The 27,032-nt window shown below is 34.8% G+C and overlaps 1 protein-coding gene across 1 annotated transcript in view; it reads left to right on the forward strand.

The window, feature by feature from the left end:
- ZBBX (zinc finger B-box domain containing) overlaps nt 1-27,032 on the forward strand; it is a 108,189-nt gene that overhangs the window by 18,439 nt on the left and 62,718 nt on the right. Inside the window, exon 6 of the mRNA XM_088020132.1 lies at nt 2,974-3,069. Within this exon, the coding sequence (XP_087876258.1) occupies nt 2,974-3,069 (96 nt within the window). The remainder of the gene's footprint in view (nt 1-2,973; nt 3,070-27,032) is intronic.

The raw sequence follows: 27,032 nt of genomic DNA on the forward strand, positions 1-27,032 counted from the left end.
GCACTTTGGAGGTTTGAATTTTGACTTTACCTTTTATTAGCTATGTGACCTTTAGCAAGTGGTTTAATTCTTCTGTATTTCTGTTTTCTCATTTGTTAACAATGGGATAATATAGGTAATGGTAGTCTATACCTCAGAGTTACTGAGAATAATGGTTAATGCATATGAAATAGTTAGCATTGTGCCTGGCACATGGAGAGGAGACAGTAAATTGTGTGTTTTGTTGTTGGCATATTTTTATATCTCCTGATGCATTCACATACATTGATGGTAAAAATAAAACCCCAAATCTCCAAATTCCTTATTTTTAAAAGAAACTCCAGTAGCTTTAGGCTGTTTGTACATGGCAAAAGTGAAATGAATTGTTAAAAATTATATATTAATTTGGCAAATGTAGATAATTTAATTAAACTCAAAGGGATTCTAAAGACTTAGCACAACTGATCTAGGCTTGATCAAATGAAAAAGATATTTGCTAAAACTGCACTTGGGTATTCCATCATTGAAGAAGCATCTGTGGTGGAATGGAGTCCTTATCTACATTTTTAGTACGTTTCTGCCAGTTATACAAACTGCCTAAAAAGATTTTCCAGTTGGCGGTCATTTTAACCCAATTTAAATCCAAATATGCGTGTATAACAAAATATATAAGCTTACTCTGCAATTCCAGCTTTGATCTTCCAGTCTACAACATCCGTTTGGCTACTTTCCTTAAAAATCTGTTGTTAACAAATACTTGGCTTAGAATTCAATGTTCAAACTAATTTTCAGTCTTCTACGTTACATTGTAAAGACAGTGCCAAATATGTCTGAGAAATTTATTAAAATATTAGCAGCTATGTTAAATAAAAATTATGCAGAATACATTTTGAAATATACTGCCATGTATATATGTGAAATTATAACTTTGTATTTGTGCACTTAAAAATTATAGATCTAGATAATGTTTTAATCATCATTTCTGTAAGAGACTGTTCTTGAAACATGAGTTGAAAGGGTAGGACTAGTTCTGATATTAGGGACAGTGTTTATTTTTCTTTCACTTAAACAAAAAATCCAGTTCTATATAGCTAATCACATTTGAAAAAAAATACATTTGGATTTTGATAAATAGCTCCCATGCAGTCATTTGACACATTGGGTTTTATCTTACTGCAGATTTTATCAAGGTTTTTCAATAAATGATTAGTGCTGTAATTAATGGTCAATGTGATTTTTAGTAATTTGGGTCATGGGCTAGAGCTTGAGCTTTGAGCCAGACTGTGGGATTAAAATCCTGGCTCCCTTAGCTGTGTGACTGGGCACATTCCCAATCATTATGTTCCTTTGTTACTTCCTCTTTGCAATGGATATACAATGATCATGTTAATCTTACAGGGTTGTTGTGAGGATTCAGTGATGAGAAGCCCTTAGAACAGTGATTAAGTGTTCGGTAAATGTTGTGGATATTGTTATTGTTATGTGATTCCAGCCTTTCTTTTTAGTTTCATTAGTTATATAAAATGTCTTACTCTTTTTACCTTTGGTAGTTGTTGTCGGTGTTGTCCTAATCATCTTATACTTAATAAACCGGGCCACATTATTGCAGGCAACTGTCATCACATGGAGACTTATAATACAATTTTTAAAAATTAATGGACTCCTGTTGGGTTTTTAATAAGCGTTCACTCTACTTTTCTATACCCTATACATTCTGGTGCCTGTTACTTGGTGTGTGGTCTGCACACCAGCAGCTGCGTGGACGTTACCTGGGAGCTTGTTAGAGTGCAGGATCTAGGTCTCCGTTCTGGACTTCCTGAATCAGTCTTCATTGTAACACAATTCCAGGTGATTCATATGCACAGTGCCTTTTGGGATTCGTCACTGTATCACACATTTCAGTCAGTCACTCCCCAGTGTAGGGTAGAAGAGCTTGGTCAACCTCTTCCCAGTCTGCCCCAGCTGCTTTCTGCATAGGATTCCTTGACAGGAGGAGATAGGAAGGAGGGGAAGAACGGTGGTGGGCATGCGAAGTGGAGGGAGAGGAAATGAAAAAGGATCAAAGGGAATGTGGGCTCTGTGACGCAGACTTTCTGACGTCATCTCTCCAGACCCTGCACTTTCTTATTTGTGCTGCTGGTGTTCTGAACCTGGGCCAAACTCAAGAAAATTAGAGGTCTTAGCCATTTGGGCTGCTTTTTTTCATGTTGTAAAGGATGTTAAAGTGGCTGTACAACTGCATGTAGTAATTTCACTTGCAGTAAAAATTCCACTTTTTCTTTCTTTTTACTTTGTCTTGCTCGGCGCCATCATAGGTACAGGTATAGCCCATCAATTTATCCACAAATTTTTAAAAAAATCGCATTTTAATACCATAGAGAATTTGGAAGATAAATACAAACTTGTCCATAATCATTTCACCAGTCATAAAAATTGCTCACATGTTGATGTGGTTCCATCCAGTTCTTTATCTTATACTTTCTTTCCTTTGAGGAATCTTCTAAGAGTAATTCTCACACCATATTTTGAGAATCACCACTGAATTAGTGCCAGTGAAAGAAGTGGGGATTTTTGGAGACAAATAGTATACGCATTGTGCCATGTAAATTAATAGAGAAAAATTAAAGAACTCATAAAAATGAAGTAGTTTTGACCCAGAGATAATGCTGCTTAGTTTTTACCAGGTCAAGAAGTTTGGTCTGAAGTTGCTGGTTTTTTATGATTTATTCGGAATTGTAGATACATATATGCATCTAACACATATATATCTAAAAGCTACTTTCTTTAAGCTATTAAATTTATTTTGATATGAGAGTAATTAGCGTTTACAGGTTAGTTTTTCAGGTCAAATTATTCCAATTTCCTTGGGCTTCTCAATTCTGATAACATATGGCATGTAAATGGAGAAATAAAGATGAGAACGATGACTTCTTTATGCAAATGTTTTCTCAAAGTCATATTATTAAAGACTGTGATATTTTAATGTCTTTTCAGGTATGCCTTGAATGTGGAGAAGATTATTGTTTGGGTTGCTTTGCTAAAATTCACCAGAAGGGGGCACTGAAGCTCCATAGAACAACTCTTTTGCAGGTATGACTTTTTAAAAATGCTTTACTTGTAGTGTATTTATAAAATGTTTCAACACAAAGACATTTAAAACATGTTTAATTATCTAGAATTTAGGATGATTTATATTAATTTCTAAAATTCTATTATGTACAGTCTTTACATATATCTTAAAATTATTTTACTGAGTGTTAATCTGGGTTCTATTTTGCTATTTAAACTGTGTTTTAATATAGTTCCTGAGACATTAGCTTGATTAGAGTTTTTAGATCATGCATTTTATCTGTGAACTTGACATTTAAAAATTAGACAGTATTTTTAATCTATTGTGGTTTCAAATGAATGCATGGTTTAAGTATTATTTCTATATAGTTTATAAATAGAAATCTCTAATGTTTTCTTTTTAATTCATCTTTTATTTGTCCTCACCCATTATCATTTAAATAAGCTTATCTCTCAGGTTTTTACTTTTCCTCCTATATGGTAGAAGCTTTTATTTTTCCTCATATAGTCATTGTTCTGTGAAATGCTCAACCTCAAACCCTGTCAGATGGTTTAAAAATTCTAATACTTAAACAATAAATATGGCTTAATATAGATATGACATATTATGCCGGTTACATTTAACAGTGCACTGATTTGTCATAGATTTCATTCATTTTATTCAACAAATATTTGTTGAATGCCTTTCAGAAAGCAGGGTCTGTGCTAGGCAGTACCTTACACAGATGAATACACTAGGATCCTGCTCTTAAGGATCTGAGGATAAAAGTGAAAACCAAGGACCTTGTGTAATGGGTTAAAGATTTTAATATCTTGTAGGCAAAAGGAAGGAGATGATCAGATCTATATTTAGAAAGATCACCAGAAGATTTCAATTTTTACATGTTACCTCAACGTAAATATTGGTAACTCTCAAGGATGCTGATGACCCAAGTCATAGTAACCACGAAACATAAAATAGACCTTATTCATATCAGTATTTACCAGAGTTACTTACTTGTGAGCAGCTACTCAATATTTAGAGCTTCCTGGCAGAAATCATGAGGGAAAACAAAACAAAACAAACAACCACCTGTTACTCTCCTGTCTCAGGAAGGTTTGTACAACTGGACAGTTACAGAAATGAAAATTAATGTCTATAAAAGTGAATGCAATTGTTAATATAGAAGTAATGTAGATTTTAAAGGCGTTCCACTTTAAGAGTAAAGAGTCTAATTACCCCCTGTGAGCTCATATTAGGAATTTTCCATCCAGTGATTTTTTTTCAGCATATTTTCTGAGTTATCGCTCAGTGAGCTAGGCACAGGCTAGCTGGTCTGGAAGATACAGAGAAGAATGAGACATGGATCCTTCCTTCAAGACTTATAGAGATCTGATTCTCTCTTCTCCCTGCCTCCCTCCCCATCTCTTTTCCTCTCCTTCATGTCTCTCTCCCTCTCTCTCTGTCATACACATCACACACACACACACACACGCACACACACACACACAAATATACGCAATCAATTTCAAAAGACAGACTGTGCTGTGATATGGCTTATTGTTATCCAGAGACAGATATGATATGGGTCAAATCATGCTTACTAAAAGCAATGCAACATAGCATATGCTTTCTAAACATTGTATTTTTCTATTCCATATTAATGTCATTAAAATCAGTGTCTTCTATATCTTAAAAAGAATGTCATCTTTGTAGATGGGATTCTCATGTAATTCTAAGTGTAGAATTGATAGGGAAGAGAGAATTAATACTTTGAATATGTACTTTGTATCATACACTGTTGTTATATCCTGCCAGCATCACATTTTCTAGCTTTGATTGCAGGGGAGGAAAGTTTGGTAAGCCAGAAATAGTAAAATGGTATTTAAGTTCCTAGTGAATCTCAAGTTGTGGAAGACACATTTATCTCTAAAAGTTAATGGAAGTGAATTTTATAACAGGTGTGAATCAAAGAGCATAGCAAGTGATGAGGAATCCTTGAGAGGTCTCTTTAAACACAGGGGTTCCTTTATGTATATATTTTAAAGTTAAATACCGATAGAGAACTATGTATTTTCCATATTCATGTTAGTCCTTGTGTTGCCCTCCAGTCTGTGAAGGCAAAAGTCGCTACTTGATGCTGTTTTGAAGATAGTCCTGGGAATTTCACTGCCTATTGGGGAAATCAAAATAGGAGGCTAACCTTAGAGAAAAGTATGGGGAGAATGCCCATGTTGGGAGCTGAACATATATTGTTACTCTTTTTATATAACATCATTTCACTTACCCGGATTGCTATGTAGTGAAATACCTTGAAGATGTTTTCCAAATAAATCAGGTAAATTTGACTATTTATTCATTCAACAAAAATTTAAATTTAAAAAGGTGTTTTTGGGGGAGGGTATTGCTATGGTGAGCGCTGTGAATTGTGTAAGACTGTTGAATCACAGACCTGTACCTCTGAAACAAATAAAAAAAGAAGAAGATAGCAGGAGGGGAAGAATGAAGGGGGGAAATCGGAGGGGGAGACGAACCATGAGAGATGATGGACTCTGAGAAACAAACTGAGGGTTCTAGAGGGGAGGGGGGTGGGGGGATGGGTTAGCCTGGTGATGGGTATTAAGGAGAGCATGCTCTGCATGGGGCACTGGGTGTTATATGCAAACAAGGAATCATGGAACACTACATCAAAGACTAATGTTGTAATGTATGGTGATAAACATAACAATGAAAAATTAAAAAAAAGAAGATAGCAGGAAGGGAAGAATGAAGGGGGGGAAATTGGAGGGGGAGATGAACCATGAGAGACTGTGGACTCTGAGAAACAAACTGAAGGTTCTAGAGGGGCGGGGGGTGGGGGGTTGGGTTAGCCTGGTGTTGGGTATTAGAGAGGGCGCATACTGCATGGAGCACTGGGTGTTATACACAAACAATGAATCATGGAACACAGCATCAAAAACTAATGATGTAATGTATGGTGATTAATATAACATAATAAAAAAATAAAAAATAAAAATGTGTTTTTGTTTTAAGGAAACTTTCAAAATGTATAACATACTCCCTCCCATCTTAGTAAAGAATACAGTGAATACAGTCTCACTATATTTTGTTGACTCCTGCTCATTGTTTTGCCCACTAGCCATTACAACAGTTAATAAGAGGCCTCAACTAGCTGATGTAGTAGGTGGAGCTACACCTTCCTCCTAAGAGATTTGCTCTTCTGATTAGTACTTCATTTTTCTTCTTTATCATGGTCTCACTCGTTCTCTGCCATCACTTCTTGATTTTAATCAATTGTCCCATTAGTTATCTGTCATTTTTTTCCTATTTCTGTTCTCTGTTTAGCCCTTTAATTTTTTTTGCAGTCATCTTGTTTTTTTTTTTTCCTCCTTGTTTCCATCATTCTCCCTGGTCTTTCCCTATCAGTAAAGGTTCTTAACGCTGCTGTTCCCTGGCCTGAGGACCACTGGTCAGTAGTGAATGGTGTCTCTCTCTGTTTAGTTCTCGTTAATCAGTCATATAGTATTTTTACATTTCCACTATTTTGGCAACTGTCAAAGCCATGAGATTTTTTTTGTTGACTGCTGAATTCATACCAAATTTGAGAAGTTAGAGCAGACATTTGATATCTGACTTTTAAGCATTACTCTATAAAAAACAAGAATTCTAGGCTAATGGCTACTCCACTTTTATATTCTAATAACCTATGCTAACGTTCCTGGTTATTTTAAAGCACAGCCAAATTTGATTGCTGTAAACTGTTCAAGCCCCCATCCTACAGCCCAGTGAGTCTTTAGAAAGTTTACAGTCAATAGGGACCATTTTGTACTGCATATTTTGTTTTACTTAAGAGATAAATCCTTGAAAAAATTCAAGGCAAACTATTCCATTTCCATGTTGACTGACATTATAATTTCAAAGGGCCTTTCTTTTGATTTATGATTGATTTATACTTGGCAGTGATTCTAACACTTTTTTTTTTTTTACCTCTCCAATCTCTGTTAAATAGTTAATTATCTGCAAAATAAAGTGTAAATGCATGAGGGGAATTACTAAGGATTAAAATCCTATTTCTACATTTAGAATGATTTACAACACTTTAAGGACTGAAACAAAAGTTTTCTTCAGTGGGTAAGCCTCACATTGATGGAAAATAAGGTCTTAATCTATCAGGCATTTCTATTTCCTTTACCAACATACAAACAAACATGAGACAAGGTTAATCAGAGATAATAGAAGATGGGGGGGAAAGCAAGCAAAAGATATCCCCTTATGAAACATGACATGCACAAAGGGAGGTTGGATTAGGTAAATCATTAATAGATTCTGGTATGTGTATTTTCTTAATTGGAATGGAGATTTTTCTTAACGGGAAAGGAGAGATCTTGGGAAGGGGGGTGGTTATTAATGAGAGAAGAGATAATTGAGGTAGAATTTCTATGTTTCTCATATAAAGCATTTATATGCAGCCTCTTTTTTTTAATCTCCAAAGAAAGTTATGTCTATATAGATATAAATAGGGATATATGTTTGATTGAACATACATGTAGGAAAATAATCACCAGGCAGAACTTCAGTTATCATCAGAATACTATTTAAGCTTACTGACTTTATGATAATTTTTCTTTTAGTTGACAATGCCCAATATCAGCTTATAGGCTCACACTATCATTATTCTGTTAATGTTAAGAATAATACAGCATTTTTAGATTATAGCTAGTCATTTGGACAATATCATTGTTACTAGGATGATCTTAATGGACCCATTTTAAATGCTGTGCATACACATATTACAGATGCCATGGTGTGCCACCGAGATCCTCCTCTTCAGGATTGAGATACTCCCTTCCTTAGCTGCCAGGCATGTTTGCCTATAGATAGATCATATTTAGGTCTCTCCTTAGGAACTGCTTTTGCCCAAAGAGAAATGCCACTTCCAAGCTTACACTCCATTCCTGGAGGCAGCTATTTTCTGGTCCAATATCTGGTCAGTGTGAGGGTACAAGTTCCCAGCAGCAGACCTTTGCCTCAGTTGAGAACAGCTGATAGGCCATCACAGCTTCTCCCTGGAATTGGCAATTGCATCAAATTCAGTTTTCCTCTTTGCCCAAATTTACCTCTTTTTCCAATCATACTTGTTCTTTTCAGAGCACTTCCCACGAAAAATCAGGCAGGCAAATCTCAGAATTTGTTTCCTGGGAACCTGACCCATGACAATATCTAATTCAGAGTGGAATTATAGATAATTTTTGGACTAATTTTAGAGTGTGCTGCAATTTTTGAAGGTCAATGTATAACATTTCTTTCTTCATTTTTCAGATTCTGAATCAAGTGAGAAATAGATATGAGTGAAAACATAGATATCAAAATACAATTTTATTATTGCTGCAATTAGAACTACTGATTGCCACAATCAGCTTCCTGATTCTTCCTAGAATTGAACATTTTTTTACCCCCACCCCCAAATGGCAGACATTTCCCTTTGCCAGGGCAGGGCTTGCCAGTAAAACTTCTTAATGGATATCTAGATTGCAATGTATCCTTCTCTGGACAGGCAGCACTCAGGGAGAAAACCCGGAAGGGGCAGAGGTGAGCATGCTCACTTCCTTCCCCAAAGTCTCAGCAATAAGATAGATATGTAAGGATGAGGAGTAAATGTCCCCTTAAAAAGGAATTATCATAAATTCTCATGATTTTAGAGTCTAGGTAACATAAATATCTTATATAAATATTAGTTAATATTAAACTTAAGAAAAAACAAAATACTTAAAATATATATAAACAACTGAGTCGTGGCATGTTTTTCTCCTATTTCTTAAATATGAAAAATGGTATTAAATATTCCTTATGCTACAAGTTTGCATTTATTGCCCTTCTATCCGATTATCACTTTGTACTTCCTCTACAAAGGATTTTTTGTAATTATATTCTTATCGACTATTCACTCTTTTATATCTTCTGATAAATTTCAAATCCTGTGAGGAAAGGGGTTATTTCTATTTTGTTCATCACTCTTCTCAGTGCTTAACATTGTACCTGGCCCACGTAAATCAAATTTTTGAACGAATGAGAACATGAATGAGTCGCCAATGATACGATCAACCTCCTGAAATAATTTGAAACTGTATTTTAAGTAGCAAAGTTTTATTATTCTCTGAATTTTGAAAACCAGAGGTTGGGTAATTAAAGGAATTTATGGTATATTAATGTGTTCTGTGGGTGAAGGGCTAGCAAAAGCCTTTTAAGTCCGAGAGTTTGAACTTTAATCTAACTCTTTCCCTGGGAAAAAGATAAAGGTATTAATGTTAACTGTGTTCCTAGATAGCATACTTATGGTAAACATGACTCCTGATTGGCAGATTGCATCCATATGGGAGAACTATAAATACCTGGAGTAAGCCCCAGCTCCCTGAGTGTGGTGAGCTTTGTATTTGTCACTCCTGCTGGGGGCGGGGGGTGCTGCTCTGGAAGCCATGCAGATGGGGATTCACTCTGGGGGAAAATAAGACTTCTAAGCAGGTATTGTCCTCATCTGTTCCAGCTGTACTTGTGCATGAAGTTCTGCAAGACTCCCACCCGAGAACAACCGACACTGTCCTGTTAGCAAACTGCTGTCCCTGTTCTTATCCTTCTCAGCAGACCGATGCCAAAACTGGTTAGATGACAGCCTTGTGAGACTGAAAGTTCAGTTAACCCAGGCAGACTCCTTGATGGGCATTATAGTTTCAAAAAACAAAATGGTGCAATACCCAAAAGATAAATGAAGAACACTTGTGCAGCATCATTGACAAGAATATTTTAAAAACAGCTTTTTTTTTATTAACATATAATGTATGATTTGTTTCAGGGGTACAGGTCTGTGATTCATCAGTCTTACACAGTTCACAGCGCTCACCATAGCACATCCCCTCCCCAGTGTCCATCACCCAGCCACCCCATCCCTCCCACCCCCCACCACTCCAGCAACCCTCAGTTTGTTTCCTGAGATTAAGAGTCTCTTATGGTTTGTCTCCCTCTGTGGTTTCGTCTTGTTTCACTTTTCCCTCCCTTCCCTTATGATCCTCTGCCTTGTTTCTCAAATTCCTCATGTCAGTGAGATCACGTGGTACTTGTCTAAAAACAGCTTTCCTGATATATAACTCACATACTATCAATTCATTGATTCAATTCAGTGGATTTTAGTATATTCACAGATAATGTGTAACCATCAGCACAATTAATTGTAGAACATCTTCATCACTTCAAAAAGAAACCCCATACCCTTTTACTACTACTCCCATCTCCCGATACTCTCCTTCTGCCAATCTCCTGGCAACCACTAATCTACTTTCTGTTTCTGTAGATTAGTCTATATTTAATATAAACTGAGTCATATAATATGTGGTCTTTTATGACTGGCTTCTTTTACTCAGTAAAAATAAAAAGTTTTCTTTTTTTAACATATAATGTATTATTTGTTTCAGAGGTACAGGTCTGTGATTCAACAGTCTTAAACATTCACAGCGCTCACCACAGCACATACCCTACGCAATGTCCATCACCCAGCCACCCCATCCCTCCCACCCGCCACCACTCCAGCAACCCTCAGTTTGTTTCCTGAGATTAAGAATTCCTCATATCAGTGAGGTCATATGATACATGTCTTTCTCTGAATGACTCATTTCGCTTAGCATAATACCCTCCAGTTCCATCCACGTTGTTGCAAATGGCAAGATTTCATTTTATATGACTGCATAATATTCCATTGTGTGTGTGTTTGTGTGTGTGTGTGTGTGTGTGTGTGTGTGTGTGTGTGTGTATACCACATCTTCTTTATCTATTCATCTGTTGATGGATGTCTTGGCTCTAGGGAAAAATGAATGGGGGGAAATCAGAGGGGGAGACGAACATTGAGAGACTATGGACTCTGAGAAACAAACTGAGGGTTCTAGAGGGGAGGGGGCTGGGGGGATGGGTTAGCCTGGTGATGGGTATTAAAGAGGGCACATATTGAATGGAGCACTGGGTGTTATACGCAAACAATGCATCATGGAACACTACATCAAAAACTAATATGTAATGTATGGTGATTAACATAACAAAATAAAATTTTAAAAAACCAAAAACAAATTATAGAAACACAAAAAAGATAAAAAGTTTTCAAGTTGCATCCACGTTGTAGCGTGTATCAGTACCTCATTTATGTTTATGGCTAAATAATATTCCACTGTACATATCGATATACCACATTTTGTTTATTCATTGTTTGATGGACATTTGGTTGTTTACAACTGGTGGCTATTAAGAGTAATGCTGTTATGAACATTTATGTGCAGGTTTTTATATGGACATAGGTTTTAACTTCTCTTAGCTATATCTCTACTAGTGAAATTGCTAGGTCATAGGGTAACTCTCTTTAATTGTTTGAGCAACTCCCAGAGGGTGTTCCAAAGTGGCTGCTGCATTTGACTCCCCAGTCAACAGAGTTTGGAAGTTCTGATTTCTCTGTGTCCTAGCCAACACTTGCTTTTGTCTCACTTTTTTTTTTTTTTTTTTTTTGGCATACAGTGTTGTATTAGTTGCAGGTGTACATTCTAGTAATTCAACAGTTCCATACATCACCCTGGGCTCATCATGACAAGTGCACTCCTTAGTCCCCATCACCTATTTCCCCCATCCCCCTTCCCATCTCCTCTCTGGTAACCATCAGATTGTTCTCTATAATTAAGAGTCTGTTTCTTGCTTTTTCTCTTTTTCTCTCTCTTATTTTTTCCCTTTGCTTGTTTGTTTTGTTTCTTAAATTCCACGTATGAGTGAAATTATATGGTATTTGTCTTTCTCTGACTTATTTCACTTAGCGTTATACTTTCTAGCTCCATCCATGTCTTTGCAAATGGCAAAATTTCATTCTTTTTTTCAAGTTTTTATATAAATTCCAGTAAGTTAATTCAGTGTGATATTAGTTTAGGTGTACAATAGAGTGATTCAGTAATTCCATACATCGCCCAGTGCTCATCAGGACAAGTGCCCTCCTTAATCCCCATCACCTATTTCACCCACCACCCCCTTCTCCCCTCTGGTAACCTTCAGTTTGTTCTCTAGAGTTAAGTAAGAGTCTGTTTCTGGGTTTTCCTTTCTCTTTTTTCCCCTTATGTTTGTTTGTTTTATTTCTTAAATTCCACATATGAGTGAGATCATATGGTATTTGTCTTTCTCTGACTGACTTATTTCACTTAGCATTTACTCTCTAGGTCCACCCATGTTGTTGCAAATGGCAAGATCTCATTCTTTTTATGGCGAGTAGTATTCCATTGTATATATATACCACATCTTATTTATCCACTCATCAGTCAATGGACACTTGGCTATTGTAAATAATGCTGCTATAAACATAGGGGTGCATATTATCCCTTTATCCCTTTGAATTAGTGTTGTTACATTCTGTGGGTAAATAGCCAGCAGGGTAATTGCTGGATCATAAGGTAGTTCTATTTTTAAGTTTTGTTCTTTGGAGAAATATTGACAGGAAGTTTTTTTCTTTGTTTCTTAAAGATTTATTTATTTATTTTAGAGAGAGAGAGAGCACATGTGGGGCTGGAGGGGCAGGAGGAGAGTTTTAAGCAGACTTTGTGTTCAGTGCAGAGCCCTATGTGAGGCTTGATCTCACAACCCTGAGATCACCCCTGAGCCGAAACCAAGAGTTGGAGGCTTAACTGACTGTGCCACCCAGGTGCCCCTACAAGAAGTTTTGAGAAGACCTAGGTATGGGACAATTAATAGACAACACTTCGGTGAAACCACATCTCTGATGACTTGTTCAATGCTAGTATTAAGAAGCTAAAGAAAAGGGAAAGATGATATTTGAAAGGGGTATGGAAAAGGGAGAGTAGGGCTTCTATTACTATCAGGGAGGAGTTGGAAGAACATAAGTGGTTTAGGGAGTATGTTACAAAATCAAATGACAGATGGAGTATAGATATGCTGGAGAAGGTGGAAGCAGTGCAAGAGTTTAATGCAGACGTGGTTCAAATCAATCTCAAAGGGAAAGGGTGTTTCTGTAATATTTATGCTGAGGGAATCTTTAAGATAAAACTCATATATGCAGGCTCAGAAACTTGCAAGGTTGTTGTGAGGATCAGGTTAAATGACAACAAATATAAAATATTCTGCTTATAGCAAGTATATTAGGTTTTATTAGTCAGGATATAGTACTGCAGAAATTCAACACAATTCCTACACTCTCTAAATTTAGAACCTAGAAAACAAAGTATATTAATGATAATGAATCTAAAGAATTAATGAAAATGTTACCTTTGGTTTTAGGGCTATTTTTAAAATCATTATAGTAATATATATTTTGGGAGGCTTGTGAAAAACCAGTGAAGTAAAGTTTTAGAGAAATACAGACTCTCATTATCCAAATAGAGAATAATAGAATCTCAATTTTGGAGGGGTCCATAAAGATTATTATTCTAACAGCGTGTCTGAACCTTTAATCAATCACATTGTTATTGGGTATTTGGGGAGCCTTGATAATTTGCAGGTGCTAATAATGTTCTTAAAGTTTTTTTCATGGAATCTGACAAGTTTTACAGTATTTTATGTTCATTGGTCTTTACTGGATAAAAATTGTTCAATTGTGATGTAATAGCATTGCTGTATATAAAAGCCAAATATTATGACAAATTATTGATTGTTATTTGCTAGGGAGTTTATTCTGCTATGCTTAAAAATATGTTATTCAGAGCACTGCATATAAAATCATTTCTTTCTCATGTAGCTCAAATATGAGTAATTACTGAAAGCAGCTAACTCATCTGGATGCATTATACATGTAATACTAGTTGAAAACAATAGTAAGTACTTGCCAAGATAATTAATATAGTACATAATTATATGGCATCAAAACTGCAAATAGAAAGATTGCAGGTGTGAATTTCCTGTGTTATTTTTTTGTTGCTATTCTGGCTCACTTTTAAGATTACTCTCTAAGTAGAATTTTTAATATGTTATTAGTAAAACCTGAAAGGCACAGTTGTTTAGACCAAGATCCCATTTTATTATTTTTCTGGGTATCAAGTGATTTAGAAGTTTTTGACAATATGTTTTCTTTTATATACATATGCTTTATTGCCTTATTTTAAAATATTTTTCCTGCATTAAGTGTGTTTTATTTCAGGATTTTCACATCTTTTTATGACACTATTAAATATTGAGTCCAGATTAGTTTTATTTGACACTTAGTATCTATTGAATAGCAAACCACATTTATTTTAATTTTTTAATTGAGATAAAATTGGTATGTAACATCATATTGTTTCAGGTGTACAAAATAATTCCATTTTTGTATACACTACAAAGTGATCACCACAGTAAGTTATCATCTGTCACCATGCAATTAACCACCTTCATCCATTTTACCCAACCCCCTTCCCTCTGATAACCACCAGTCTGTTCTCTGTATTGATGAGTTTTGTTTTGTTTGTTCATTCATTTTCTTTTTTTAGATTCTCCATGTGAGTGAAATCATGCAGTATTTGTCTGTCTGACTTATTTTGCTTAGCATAAAACCCTCAAGGTCCATCCATATTTTCACAAGTGGCAAGATTTCCTTCTTCTTCATGGCTGAGTAGTATTCCATGGTGTATGTGTATAATATCATATATACATACATACACTTATACATATATATATGTGAGTGTGTGTGTGTGTGTGTATATATATATATATATATACACCACTTATTTTTCCATTCATCTATCAGTAGACACTTAGATTTCCATATTGTGGCTATTGTATATAATGTTACAGTGACTATAAGAGTGCATTTATCTTTACAAATTAGTGTTTTTATTTTCTTTGGATAAATACCAAGAAGTGGAATATCTGGATCCTATGATAGTTCTCTTTGTAATTTTTAAAGGAACCTCCATACTGTTTTCCATAGTAGCTATGCCAATTTAAATTTCCACCAGCAGTGTAGGAGGGTTCCCTTTCTTCTACACCCTCACCAAAGCTTGTTTCTTGTCCTTTTGATAATAGCCATTGGAACAGATGTGAGGTGATATCTCATTGTGGTTTTGATTTGCATTTTCCTGGTAGTGATGTTGAATATCTTTTCATGTGCCTGTTAGCCATCTGTATGTCTTTGGAAAAGTGTCTATTTAGATCTTCTGCCCATTTTTTAATCAGATTCCTTGGGGTTTTGTTTTTGTTTTTATTTTTTTGCTATTGAGTTGTTTGAATTCTTCATATATTTTAAATATTAATCCTTTATTGGATATATGATTTGCAAATATTTTCTCCCATTGAGAAGGTTGCCTTTTCATTTTTCTGATAGTCTTCTTTGCTATGCAGAAGGTTTTTAGTTTGATGTAGTCCCACTTATTTATTTTTGCTTTTGTTGCCTTTGCTTTTGGAGTCATATCCAAAAAATGAAAACCAAGACTGATGTCAGGGAGTTTATTGTCTATTTTTTCTACTAGGAGTTTTATGGTTTCAGGTCTAACATTCAAGTTTTTAATCAATTTGAGTTAATTTTTGTGTATGATATAAGATAATGGTCTAGTTTCATTCTTTTCATATGGCTGTCCAGTTTTCCTGGCACCATTTATTAAAGAGATTGTCCTTACCCCATTGTATATTCTTGACTCTGTTATAAATTATTGACCATATATGTGTCGATTTATTTCTGCGCTCTCTCTTCTGTTTTATTTGATCAACAGTTTTGTTTTTATGGCAGTACTGTACCATTTTGATTATTTTAGCGTTGGAGTGTAGTTTGAAGTCAGAGAGCATGATATCTCCAACTTCTTCTCTCTTAAGAATGCTTTGATAAATCTCAAATTTTTGCTATTCAGGATCTTTTGTTGTTCCATATGAAGTTTAGAATTATTTGTTCTAATTCTGTGAAAAATATCATTGGTATTTAGATGGGGATTGCACTGAATCTGTAGATTTCTTTGGGTTGTATGGACATTTTGACAATGTTAATTTTTTTAATCCGTGAGCACAGAATATCTTTCCATTTATTTGTGTCTTCAGATTCTTTCATTAGTGTTGTATAGTTTTCAGTGTACAGTTCTTTCACTTCCTTGGTTAAATTTATTCCTAAGTTTTCTATTCATTTTCATGCGATTCTAAAAGGGATTGCTTTTGTAATTTCTCTTTCTGATAGTTTGCTATTAGTGTATAGAAAACAGATTTCTGTATATTGATTTTGTGTCTTACTACTTTACTAAATTCATTTATTAATTCTGATAGTTTTTTGGTGGAGTCTTTATGGTTTTCTATATATAGTATTATGTCATCTACAAATAATGACCATTTTACTTCTTCCTTTCCAACTGGATTGCCTACTGTTTCTTTTTCTATGCTGTAGCTAGGATTTCCAGTGATCTGTGGAATAAAAGTGGTGAGAATGGGCATGTTTGTCTTGTTCCCAATCTTAGAAGAAAAGCTTTCAGCTTTTCACCATTGAGTATGATGTTAGTTTTGGGTTTGTCATATATCACCTTTATTGTGTTGAGATACTTTCTTTCTTTCTTGATAGTTTTATTATAAAGTTTTCTTGTCTTTCTTGTTGATAGTTTTTATTATAAATGGATGCTGAATTTTGTCAAGTGCTTTTTTTGGCATCTGTTAAGAAGATTGTAATTTTTATCCTTCATTTTGTTAATGCAGTGAATCCTGTTGATTGATTTGTGGATGTTGAACCATTCTTGCATCCCTGGAATAAATCTCACTTGATCATGGTGTATGATCCTTTTAATGTGTTGTTGAATTTGGTTTGCTAATATTTTGTTGAGAATTTTTGCATCTATGTTCATTAGGGATATTAGACTGTAATTTTCTTTTTTTGTGGTATCCTTGTATGGTTTTGGTAACCATGACCTCATGTGATGCTGACCTCATAAAATGAATCTAGAGTATTCCTTCCTTTTCAATAATTTAGAAGAGTTTGAGAAGGATAGGTATTAAATTGTGTTTTTTGTTTTTTGTTTTTGTTTTTTTTTTGAGTGTTTGGTAGTGTTTATCAGTGAAGCCATCTGGTCATAGACTTTTGTTTGTTGGGAGTTTTTTGATTACTGATTCAGTCTCCTTATTCTAGTAATCTATTGAGGTCTTCTATTCCTTTATGATTAATCTTAGAAGATTGTATGTTTCTAGGAATTTATCCATTTCTTCTAGGTTGTCCAATTTGTTAGTGTAAACTGTTCATAGTATTCTCTTATGATCCTTTATTTCTGTGGATCTGTTGTATCTTCTCTTTCATTTTTGATTTTGTTTATTTGAGTCCTTTTCTTTTTCTTGATGATTCTAGCTAAAGGTTTGCCAATTTTATCTTTTCAAAGAACCAGCTTTTAGTTTCATTGATCTTTTCAATTTTGTTTCTCAATTCATTTGTTTCTGTTCTGATCTTTATTATTTTCTCCATTCTACTAATTTTGTGCTCCTTTTGTTCTTTTTCTAGTTCCTTTGGATATAAAAGTAAGATTGTTTTTTTGATAATTTTTGTTTTTCTTGAGGTACACCTCACTATGCTCACTATGAACTTTCCTCGTAGGACTACTTTAGCTACATCTCAAAAATTTTGGAATATTTATTTCAATTTTAATTTGTCTCAAGGTATTTTTTTAGTTTCTCTTTGATTTTTATTATTGTCCCATCAGTTCAGTAGCATGCTTTTTAATCTCCATATATTTGTGATTTTTTCCTCTCTTTTTCTTGTAATTGATTTCTAGTTTTATACTACTTGGTTGGGAAAAAAAATGCTTGTTATGATTTCAGTCTTCTTAAATTTATTGAGACTTATTTTGTAGCCTAACATGTGATCTATCCTAGAGAAAGTTCCATGTGCACTTGAGAAAAATGTTTATCCTGTTGCTCTTGGATGGAATGTTCTGTGTATATCTATTAGGTATATCTAGTCTAATGTTTCATATAAGGCTGATATTTCCTTATTGATTTTCTATCTGGATGACCTATCCACTGGTGTAAGTGGGGCATTAGAGTCCCCTACTATTATTTTATCACTGTCAATTTCTTCCTTTAGGTCTGTTAATATATATATGTATATTTAGGTAAATATATAAATATATATATCCTATGTTGGGTTTATAAATATGTACAAATATTATCTTTTCTTGTTGGATTTTCCTCTTTATTATTATGTAATGCCTTTCTTTGTATTTTATTACAGTTTTTGTTTTAACACCTGTTTTGTCTGATATAAGTATAGCTACACCAACTTTTTTTTTTTTCATTTCCGTTTGCATGGAATATCTTTTTCTATCCCTTCACTTTCAGTCTGTGTATGTTGTTAGTTCCGAAGTGAGTCTCTTGTAGGCAACATATAGATGGGTCTTTTCTTAATCCATTCAATCGATATTCTGCGTTTTTTGATTGAAGGATTTAGTCCATTTACATTAGAGCGATTATTGATAAGTATGTGCTTATTGACATTTGGTTGTTCTTTGGCTGTTTTTGTAGTTTTTCTCTGTTCCTTTCTTCTTCTCTTGTTCTCTTCCCTTGTGTTTTGATTATGTGTTATGTTTAGATTCCTTTTTCATTATCTTTTGTATCTCTACTATAGGTTTTTGCTTTGTACTTAACATGAGGTTCACAGATAACGGTCTGTGTGTATATGTGCATGTATCTCTCTCTGTATATATATATGCACACATATATATATTTCATAGTCTTTTTTAAGTTGATAGCAACTTAAGTTCGAAAGCATTCTAAAAACTATACATTTTTACTCTCCTGCCATAACATTTTATGTTTTTGATGCTATATATTACATTTTTTAAAATTTTCTATATCTCTTAACTAATTATTGTAGTTATAGTTAATTTTACTACTTTTTTTTTTACAAAGCGTTTTTTTTTAAAGATTTTATTTATTTATTTAATTGACAGAGAGAGCGAGACAGCGAGAGAGGGAACACAAGCAGGGGGAGGGTCAGAGGGAGAAGCAGGCTTCCCGTGGGGCAGGGAGCCCAATGCGGGGCTCGATCCCAGGACCCTGAGATCATGACCTGAGCTGAAGGCAGTTGCTTAACCAACTGAGCCACCCAGGCGCCCCAACTTCACTACTTTTATCTTTTAACCTTTGTGCTAGCTTTATAAGTGACTAGTCTGCTAACTTTATTATATATTTGCTTTCTCTTGTTATCTCTCCTTCAATTCTGAATGATAGCCTTGCCGGTTAGAGTATTCTTGGTTGGAAGTTTTTTCCTTTGAGCACTTGGAATATATCATGACACTATCTTCTGGCCTATAAATTTCTGCTAAAAATGTAGTTGATAGTCTTTTGGGGGTTTCCTTGTACATAACAAGTTGTTTTTTCACTTGCTGCTTTTAAGATTCTCTCTTTGTCTTGAGCTTTTGACCTTTTAATTAGAGTGTGTCTGGTGTAGGTTTTTTTTGGACTTATTTTTTTTTTTTTTTTGGAACTCTCTGTGCTTCCTGGACCTACATGTCTGTTTCCTTCTCAGGTTAGGGAAGTTTTGAGATATTCTTTCTTCAAATAAGCTTTCTGCTATTTTTTTGTCTTTCTCTTCTCCTTCAGAAACCCCATAATGTGAATGTTATTCTGCTTGATGTTGTTGTATGTGTCCTGTAAGTTATCTTTACTTTTCTAATTTGTTGTTTTTGTTGCTCTGTTTGGATGGTTTCCACTGCCCTGTCTTTCAGATTTCTGATCCATTCTTCTTCCTTATCTAGTCTCCTATTGAACCCCTCTATTGTATTTTTCAGTTCAGTTATTGTATTCTTCAGTTCTTGACTTCTGTTTGGTACTTTCTTATTTATTTATTTTTTATTTCTTTGTTGAATTTTCAATGTGTTCATCCATTCTTCTTCTGCATTTAGTGAGCATCTTTATGACTATTACTTTGAACTCTTTTCAGGTAAATTACTTATTTATGTTCCATTGGGTGTTTTACTGTGGCTTTATCTTATTCTTTTTGTTTGGAACATATTCCTCTGTTTCCTCAACTTGCTTTTTTCTCTGTGTTTGTTTCTGTGTACTAGGTGAAACAGCTACCTTGAGTGATCTTGTGTAGACGAGGAACCTTATTGTTCAACCTTGCTTTAGTTCTTGGTTCTTTTGAACCATTGTGATTATCTAAGCAATCTGATTTGTTCCTGATAAATCCCAGTTGTTGAATTTGTTCCCAGCCCTGCCAATGTTCCAAAGGGCGGAGTCTCAGCCAGCACCTAGTTTCAGGCCTACTGAACCCATACCCTCAAGTAGCAGCTTTTAAGTATGCAAATATATACAGTCCTTTGGAACCACAGTTGCAATCCTGCTGGCCTCCAGACCAGGCAGTTCAGAGCTGTCCCCTTCATGGCAGTTGTAAAAATCAAGACTTTAGATATATACGCTCCTTTCTGGGAGATACTAGTGAGCTGTAGCAAGGTCCAGGGAGAGTGCAAAGCTACATCCCCCAGCCTACATTCCCTGAGAGCTCCTCCATTGCTTCTATATGTGTGGTAAACTGAAGCCTACCTTTCAGGCTAAAGCTTCAGGACGAGTAAATAGGGCTTTTTCACAAAAAGACCATGTTTCAGTCTGCTCTGTGCCATAGGGCTGATAGCCTGCCAAGAATTTTGTCTTTGATTGTTTTAGTCCCATGAGGCTCTATAGCACAGAGCCAGGCCACGAGAGCCAGGTGTTGGACATCCCCTGTGTGGACTGTGCATACCCACCCACTGGCTTCAGCAGGGCCATAGGAGAACCTAGCACCGGGGCAAGCTCACTGACTTCACTGGGGCCACAGGGAGCATGAGTCTAGGACACAAGCCCACCAGCTTGTAGGTGGGAAAGCCTGAGGGTGGGGCCAGCCTGCAGGCTGTAGTGAGACTACAGGAGTGGGTCAGCATGCCAGAGATGAGGATTTGGGCAGTAGTGCATCTCTGTTTCTCCTACCTGTCTTAATGTGGTGCTTTTATCCTTTGTTCAGCTAGTTTTCAGATCTCCAGGTCTTTTTTAGAGGGAATTGATCTGTATGTAGCTGTGGATTTGGTGTGTCCATTGTGGGAGGTGAGGTCAGGATCCTCCTACATAGCCGTCTTGAACGGCTGTCTCAGTAAACTGCATTTATAATCAGGAGCATGTGTCCAGGTCCTCATTTATTTTTATTATCTTTTTATGTGTCAGGGGGAATACTAATACATAAATCTTTGATTAATAGAATCTGTGGTTTTCATTAAACTTTTAGAGGTAAGGTAAATCCAAGGGTCCTTTAAGTTCTACTTAAAGTTATACTTAAATGATGCTAGAATAAGCAATAAATTTTAGCCACATGAATTTTGCACTTCCAGAATTTGATTTTTATCTAGCTTGCAATAAGCAGTTTTTTTATCCATTGATATTTTTGTACCACTCATGCAAATACCATATCTGTTTTTAGAAAGATGATGAGAAGATCTGTATTTAAACATGATTCTGTTGTGAGTTCCCTTGTTGCAACATTCTTTCACCCTGTAAATATTTAGTTTTCTCCTGTTTCTTCATGTATTTATATGGGAACTTTTACCCAAATTGTTTTTCTTTTCCAGTTCCTACTATATGGAAATTCCCATCTTTGCTTCTCTGCCTTTCTAGTTGCCCTAAAGTTAACTTTTTTTTCTCTTTCTTTTGATCCCAACACTAGATGAAACCTTTGATAAAATCATTTATGGATATTTCCTTCAACTTTCATAGGAAAAGCAGAGTTGACTCTATGGTAAAGCCTGTTTTTAGGGAACAAATTTGAACTAAAACAATCTGTAAAGATGTATTCATCAGACAAGCAAAATAACAATTTTGTGTAGAAATAGAAGATATATGTATATATATATATACACACACACACACATATATATATGTGTATATATATATATATATATATATATACACATATACATATAACCTCCTGAGCATCCCAGGTGCCCCAATGGGCTTATTGCATTTTATCCTAGACCTATGATAATTTTAGAGGAGTTTAGGGAAGGCCACTCAAATCCTATGGCACTTTGCAACCACAGCCATAACAAAAACAGTTAACAATCCTGCCATACCATTAACATACATACCTTGAGGATTTGTGCTTCCTTCTCTGTGATGTAGATCCTGGGAGCAGTTCACTTCTAACAGAGATCAATCTTCATCAAAATGAAAAATCAGAATCAAACTGTTGCCTCTTTATTAATCCATTGTTTTAAATCAGCTTCTTCATCTGTACTCACATTTTTTCCAGATAGCTTCACTTAGTGGAATGCATGGTTGTTAAATCCATTAAAATAGTTCTGCACAAAGGAGAAGCTTTATTATAGATTTTCAGCTTTTTACCTAAGGTCTTCCTATATTGCTAAGGTTTGGGTTTTAATTGTGAGACAGCTTGCCCACGATTGTCTCAAAACAGTAAGGTGCTGGAAAAGAGAAACTTAATAATCAATAAAACACCACAGTTCTACTGACATCATTCCCCTATTTACCATTTGCATATGAGGTAATTCATATCAAAGAAACCAGAACAAGCTGTACGTGAGAAATATTCCCAAAACGGGAGGAAAGTGTTTTCTCAAAAGCCAGGCCAAAAAAATTATATATATAATATAACATATAACATATATAATTTTTTAATTCCCCTTAGTGCATAATTTGGTCTTTCTGAAATAATTTTATAGTTGACAGCTATCCGAGTTCTACCTATATTCAACAGTCACTGCAATCAGTGAATTCATAATGGTTCTTAAGTTCTGCTTAACACGGTTTTTCTCTGTGTTTATATGTGTGTATTTCTGTATCTATTTGCCTACCAAATACAAATGAAATAACAGGTTTTAATAAAAGCCTGTGGTTGCAATAAATCTCTTCTAAAATTTTGCAACTGGAAAATCAATGGAAGTTAACACCATGAAAAGAGACATTCCAGCATTTTTTTTTCTCTGAATTTAGGAAGTAATGTAGGTCTAAATTATGTGTGAGGGGCGCCTGGGTGGCTCAGTCGTTGAGCGTCTGCCTTCGGCTCAGGTCATGGTCCCAGGGTCCTGGGATCGAGCCCCGCATCGGGCTCCCTGCTCAGCAGGAAGCCTGCTTCTCCTTCTCCCACTCCCCCTGCTTGTGTTCCCTCTCTCGCTGTGTCTTTCTCTGTCAAATAAATAAATAAAATCTTTAAAAAAATAAATAAATAAATTATGTGTGAATTTCTTTGAGTTGAAACTTCTGGATCACATAAGGAGGCATGGCTTTGTCAACATGAGTATTAATATTTATTGCTGGACAGCCAGGGTTTGGGATAATGATGGAATTTAGAGTTTTGAAGCACTGACACTACCATAAAGTGTATCGTTTTTCTAACTAAACTAAAACTTTTACTCTTGGACCTAAACTTCTACAAGGTGCCATCCACTCCAAAATGCTATAAAATATCAACCCACTTTACTTTTGATTAATGATACATTGTCAGAGTGATGAATTCTTCTAGAGTGTAATTTGAAAGATAATATCATTCTAGGGAGAAAAAAGTTCAGGTAAGAATTTAGAACAGTTACCAGATGAAATCCTACCATCACATAGTGTAGTGAAGGATTGGGGGGGAATCTGGAAATGCTGACAGTAAATCACATTCTTTGGCTTTAGTTTAAGCTTCTATCCTACAGTGAGATATATGATTTACTATCTTCCCTGAAGGCTGTTTTGGTTTGATTTTTAAACATTTTTAGCATGTAGAAAAGTTGCACAGGTCACTTCATTTTCAGTCCCCCCCCCTTTCCTGTTGCTACCTATTAGTACTGTTACATCTAAATTTTCATATTTAGAACATGGAAATATAATTATCTTTGAGTGTTAAAATTTGATAATATCTTAATAGATAAGGTACAGTGTTTGGTACTTAATATGCATAGTTATCTATTTTAAGTGTTTTGTAACAACCTTAACATTCTTGTTCATTGGTTACTTATTACTTAAAGATGATAGTTGGTATACTATTAAGTGAAAGATAATGTGTTTTGTGTTGCAAATCTAGGTGTGTCCATCTACGCAGAGACAAAAGACTGCAGGGGTGTATACCAACCGGTTAATAGTGGTTACCTCTGTGAAGTACTACTCATTAATTGGAAGGAATGTCTGTTTGTTACTTTTTAATATGTGGCATTATGATTTTTTACTGGGTTTCTATAATTTTTTTAAAAAATGTTGCTAATTGAAGGCTAGGTCTATGTTAACTATTTCTCAGTAAGGATGCTCTTGAGTATTTTGGGTAGGAACTTTTTTCTTGAGCTACACCGTTCCTCAGATTTCAGAATACTCATTAAACCTGGTTATCACCCATTAAATATCACTAATGCTCTACAATGAGTGTGAAAACCCAAAACACCTTCCCACATTCTCAAATTTCCTTGCCCCAGTTAGGAAGTACTGATCCTTATATTAGTTAGGTCTCTTTGCACTAGTTTGGGACAAAGAATTGTTTCTTGTTGCTAAAGGCCTCAAAGATGTCTTCCGGTGTATGGGAGTAGGGTTGATGCAGCAGAGTCATATTCAAAACCAGGACTGGAAATTGGAAAGCTGTTGACAGCCAAGGCAGACTTCTTCCTCCACTTTCAACTTTATTTTTTTTTCTGTGTATCTACTTTATTCTTTTCTTATAATTAACAAATTATGAATTAGATTATAGAGCATCCGTGACAGAGAGAACAAGTGTTGCTTTCTTGATTCCAAATCTGAGTTCTCATGAATTCAACGAAGACTAGGTGCTTACTTCTTGTCCAATGAGCCATGGCCCAGAGGACAGAAATATGTTGAGTGATTGTGTCTCCCATGGTGGGACTGGTGGAGAGGAGCACTACTGTGGGTCAGGGAGAAATAACATAGAAGGGGACATTATAGGAAACTGAGTATTTACCTTAATACAAGTCTCTGCTGCAGTTAGATCTAGTGATGCAGGAAGCTAATTGTCTATTGATTTATTTTTTAGTCCAGACTCTTTATTGAGGTTTAATTTACACACTCTGAAGTTCACATTGTAAGTGTACAATTCAATGATTTTTTAAGGTAAATTTACAAACCTGTGCAACAATCACCACAATTGAGTTTTAGAACATTTTCATCACAACAAAAAACTTCCTGGTACTTTTTGCAATCAACCCCTGCTCCCACTTTTAGCCCCAGGCAACTACTGGTCTGCTTTCTGTTGGTATAGATTTATCTTTTCTAGAAATTTCATATAAATGGAATCATTCCTGTGCAATCTTTTGTGTCTGACTTCTTTCGCTTACCATAAAGTTCTTCCACATTATTGCATGTTCATTGTAGGAGTTCATTCCTTATTAATGCTAAATAATATTCCATTGTGTGGATATATCATATTTTGTTTATCCAGTCATCAACTGATGGATATATATATTGTTTAGGCTTTTGGTGTTTTGAAGTTTGGACAAAAACATAAAAGGAATTTGGACTAAAAAATAATAGATAAGTAGTTTCCTGCATCGCTGTAAAATAGTGCTGTTATGTTATGTGTACAGAAATTTGTGTAGACTGTTTTCATCACTTTTAGGTAAATATCTGGGAATGGAATTGTTGACTCCCAAGGTAAGTATTTGTTAGCTTTTAAAGGAGATACCAAACTGTTTTCTAAAATATCTGTAACATTTTACCTTTCCCACCAATAATATATGAGGGTTTCATTTTCTCCACATCCTTGCCAAAACTTAGTATTGTCAAATGTCTTTTGCATTATAGCTATTCTAGTATGTATGTCATAATATCTCATTGTGGTTCTAATTGCATTTCTTTAATGACTAATGATGTTGAACATCTTTTCATTTGCTTATTAGCCATCTGTATGTCTTTGGTGACATGTTGATTCAAATTTTTTGGCCATTTTAAAATTGCATGGTTTGTTTTTGTGTTAGTGAGGTTTAAGCGTTCTTTATACATTCTGGATGTAGGTCCTTATCAGATACATGATTTTCAAATATTTTCTCCTAATCCAGATAGCTTGACTTTTTACATGAAATTTAAAAAATACTAATTCTAGATTTTTTGCATTTCCATATATATTTTAGAATAAGGCTGTAAATTTTAGGATAAGATTGTCAATTACTATAAAAAAACCCAAACAAATGCAAAACCTGATGGAATTTTGATATAGAATGTATGGCATCCACAGATTAAGTTTGTTCTTAAAAGCCTTAATTTATCAATTTTTTATTTTATGGATCATATTTATGAACACTTTGTTTATGTATTCATACATTGATTGATGCTTGGGTTACTTCTATCTCTTGGCTATTCTGAACAGTTCTTCTATGAGCATGGGTACGTAGACACTTCTTTGAGACCCCACTTTCAATTATTTTGAATATGTATGTAGAAATGGAATTGATAGATCATATGTTAAGTCTATTTTTAATTTTTGAGGAAATTCCTTTTTTTTTTTTTTACTGCAGCTTAACTATTTTACAATCCCATTAATAGCGCACAAGGGTTCTAATTTCTCCCCCTGCTCACCAACACTTGTTATCTTTTGTTTGCTTGATAGTAGCCATCCTAATGGGTGTGAGATGACATCTCATTGTGTCCATATACATAATAGGGTAAGCTTGTCAGTTGTCACAAAGAAATATCCTGATGGGATTTTGATAAAGATTTTGTGTAGTATACAGATTGATTTGGGAAAATTGCCATCTTAACAATATTGAGTCTTTCAGTCTATAACATGATTTTGTTCCATTTATTTAGATCTTATTTATCTCATCAATGTTTTATACTTTTTAGTTTTAAATTCATATACTTTTTTTGTTAAATGTTTTCATAAGTATTTTATTCTTTTTGATGTTACTGTGGGTACTTCTTTTCTTAATTTTAGTTTTGGGTTGTTCATTGCTATATATATATATATATATATAAAATTGATTTTTGAGTATTGATCTTGAGTCTTGTGACCTTGATAAATTCACTTATTATAGTAGCTGTTTTGTTTGTTTGTTTGTTTGTTTTAGATACCTTAGGATTTTCTACATGCAGG

This window comes from Eumetopias jubatus, unplaced genomic scaffold (assembly GCF_037043125.1).
Source record: "Eumetopias jubatus isolate StellerSeaLion01/CBP00866 unplaced genomic scaffold, mEumJub1_p1.0 scaffold_1, whole genome shotgun sequence".
NCBI classification, from domain to species: Eukaryota; Metazoa; Chordata; class Mammalia; order Carnivora; family Otariidae; genus Eumetopias; species Eumetopias jubatus.